This window comes from Aplysia californica, unplaced genomic scaffold (assembly GCF_000002075.1).
Source record: "Aplysia californica isolate F4 #8 unplaced genomic scaffold, AplCal3.0 scaffold00196, whole genome shotgun sequence".
NCBI lineage: Eukaryota > Metazoa > Mollusca > Gastropoda > Aplysiida > Aplysiidae > Aplysia > Aplysia californica.
Window position 1 is genome coordinate 246,934 of NW_004797466.1, and position 3,536 is coordinate 250,469.

At 41.0% G+C, this 3,536-nt stretch overlaps 1 protein-coding gene across 1 annotated transcript in view; it reads right to left on the minus strand.

The window, feature by feature from the left end:
- Positions 1-3,536, minus strand: part of LOC101847587 (sushi, von Willebrand factor type A, EGF and pentraxin domain-containing protein 1) — a 20,791-nt gene that overhangs the window by 5,959 nt on the left and 11,296 nt on the right. The window contains exons 4-6 of the mRNA XM_005098911.1: positions 2,356-2,843; positions 1,808-1,896; positions 422-487 (exon numbers count right to left, since the gene is read on the minus strand). Of these exons, the coding sequence (XP_005098968.1) occupies positions 422-487; positions 1,808-1,896; positions 2,356-2,843 (643 nt within the window). The remainder of the gene's footprint in view (positions 1-421; positions 488-1,807; positions 1,897-2,355; positions 2,844-3,536) is intronic.

A 3,536-nucleotide genomic window follows, 5' to 3' on the forward strand; every position in this document is an offset into this window, starting at 1 on the left:
GGGGAGAGGGGGGTAGCGGGTGGGGAGGCACAAAACGAGATAGATTAGTCAGAAAAAATCACACCAAATAAAGCAATTAACGAACATGCATACATACATCATCAACATGCGTCTATAATGATGAGCCATATCTTGGCCAACAGTAATTTTGCCCTAGAAAAAGCTTACATAATGTCTAGGGGGACGTATAATTCAACGAAGGTCAGTTTACAGATCCTTTAACAGTCATCACTTTTAAAAGGCTTTCATTTTTTTGCTACGTCTCCTCTGCAAATCCGAGACCAGATATTGGCCTCCTAAGCCAATCATAGATTTCCAGCCCATCTGTTAGGTTGTAAGATTCATTTACATAGAACACCCCCCCCCCCCACCCCCACGCACACACACACAAGAGAGAAAATTGAAAACACAACCAACTTACTGGCTCTGTAGTCTGAACACATAAAACTCCATCGGGCATGTCCCATGTAGGAGATGCAAGGCCAGCCTTGAGGGCACAACGGAAAGTCATATTTGGATAGAGAGGTATGAAGTCTGGATCACATGAGTATGTAGCCTCTGTTACATAGACATCTTTTCCTCTTCTAAGGGGCAAAAGTGATCCGTTTGTTATTAGTTGCTGTGGATCGCATGACTCACAGGTTACATTGACCGCTGTCCAGTTTCCGGATGAAGAGCAGGTTGAAGAGTTTAGGAATCCGATGGCAAACAGAGGGGACTCACAGGAGTAAGAAGTTGTAGACTCGAACGTTGTACCTGTTATCTGCACGTTACAAATTTGGAAATGCGCCAGCAAGAAAAATAATGATTTGAAAACAGAAATATAAAACGTCTGATTGATATTAAGCAATTTAAAAACGCTCGTAGCCACAGCTTCTACATATGCCAACTGCTGGGATGTGGTTATGGGATGAAAATAGCTAGGTGAAGTGTGTGTTTTGATCTAGGAAAAGTCTGATATTACTAGTAGATGATTGTACTTGTCCATGTTTTTCTTCCTTATCGACGTGATTAAAATCCTATAGGAGATAAGGTTCTTCGACCTTGTCTGAGAAGGATAACTGGGGCTGTGTGGGGTATTACATCTCAGTAGATAGACGGAGATATCGGTACAAAATCGTCTGTCCACGGGAATAGGCTTTTTAATTGCGTCATGGCGAAAAGGTAAACCATTCTACCATAAAGACCTGTGGTATTTCTAACAATAGCAGGAATGTAAAGGATTAACTACGAGACACTATCGATAATGATCATTCCAGATTAGGAAAAAGCGACGAGTTAGACCAAGGTAAAACACAAAACTATATTAGGAAAGAAATCTTTTATCTGACAGTGAAGTTCACCAACCATCTGTGAGAATCTTTGCAATCTTTCTATAACTTAAGTCAATAATATTTTCTTCTTCAGTTCAGCAAGCAGAAGAAGAAGAGAAAAAAATAAGTTTGGGGGGTTGCCACCCAACATCGAGATTATGGGAACTCTCCATGTACAATTTATGACGTTTTTCATCAATGGGAGAGGGACGTTCAATCGGAATTGTCGCCGTTTTACACATTGTATAATTTAAGAAGGTGTAGAACCAAAGCTGCACCTTGCAGCGTCAGGCAATAGCATACTAAAAGGTCATTCTAGTGATATTTTGCGAACTTTACAGGCTCAGTCTCACCTTGAAACCTCACTAAGTTTTTAAAAATAAAAATCTGTTTATTACTAAGACCATCAAAGATATCACACTACAGAGCTCGATCTTTGGTCACATTAATCGTGATAAATTATTTATTGACTCTAAGCGTAATCTTACACTTACATTCACCGAAGCATGCTCCACAAGTGGAGGCTCTCCGCAGTCTATGGGTAGACAACCAGTGATTTTTGTAAACCAGCCTCCTTCGTAAACTGAGCAGGTGGAAGTGTGGAAAACGTTTGTGGTTCCTGGTACGACGTGACCTTCAAAACACGTATACTCAGCAACTACACGCATTTTACGGTTGGCCTTGTCACTGTTTTCAGCGACAGAATGATTAACAAGCTGTGCGTTTTCAAGCGTTGGAACATCAGCACATTTAGTCCACCGACAGTAAATACTTTCCTTTGACCACTTTTTGCTTGGTTGGCAAGTTCGAGTCTGCGATATTCTCAGCGAGAAGAAGCCTGGGTTACATTCATAGGTCGCTGTGGACCCTACTGTAACAGACGTCCATCTTATTGTTGTGTTGGCCACTGGCGGAGGGTTTTCACAGACATCGTCGTCGCAAACTTTATCAACAGGTGACCATGTCCCGTTGTCGGAACATGTCAGGAATACTACACTCCCAACCTTTCCATTTTCACAGGCGTATTCTGCAAAATACCCACCTGAGTTGTAACCAGTAGTGATTAAATCGCCTTTAGGCACTCGGGGAGGAAGGAGACACTCAGGTGCCAAGCATCTTATCGTGTCGACACCTTGCCAGTTTCTGGTTTCGTTACACTTTGCTGATCCGTTGCCGTACATAACGTAAGGTTGCTCACATGTATACGTCACAGTACTAGAAAAAGAAGTGTCTATGAAGCTGCTAGTGCTCCTCAGAATGTGCGGTGGGTGGCCACAATCAACGACCGTGCAGTTAAGTACGCCGTCATCCTGGGTCTTCCATTCTCCGTCCTGGCTGCAAGTTCTAGATATGTACGTCAAGTTTGACAAAGACATGAAACCTGTTTGGCAAGTGTAGTAAGCTTTAGAGCCAAGAGTTGTATTTGTGTAGACACAATCTCCGTTTTCTTCTTCAGGGGGTGCGTTGCAGTCGATGATAAGCCCACATATAATGTTGTCATCAGACCACGTTCCATTATCTAAACAAAGTCTGGAACAGAGAAATTATAGAAAAAAGAGACTCTGTTTAATATTATCATTTGTCATTCAGTTTTATTCTTTTGTTTGGAGCAGTGAAAATCGTAATCTTTTAAAAATAACCATCGTATCCGACAAATCGCCATTCGAGGATAATACGAAAAAGGTGTCAATGCGGATGTATGGTACACAATCAATTCATGGATATCTTAAAGCAAGCCCTAAATAAATTCGGCGTGTTTTCAGATAGATCAGTAGGCTTACCTCACTCAAATTAACAATACCTCAAAGGAGAAGTCGTCGAATCCTTTGCCAACTATGCAAAAAATGCTCCGAAAATGATCAAATAATATGTCCTGTGTAGAAAGCACTGGCATGTTTTGGGTTACCTTTATCTCTGGAAACCGACTCTTTGGGGTTGACAAGTTTGTTCCCTAAGTTTCTCTTTTCTGCACTTGCATGATAATTACTGTATTTACAGCGGTGCAAAATATTTACCATAGTACATGTATATCATACAATTCCGCTTTTCCCTGACGTGATGTTCTATCTATTTATCCGTTCTCGCCCCCCAAAAAAAGGATATGGGTGCACACATGAGTTAACTAAGTTACATTCTATCTACCTATCAATCTATGTATGTATGTATGCATGTATGTATGTATGTATGTATGTATGTATGTATGTATGTATGTATGTATGTATG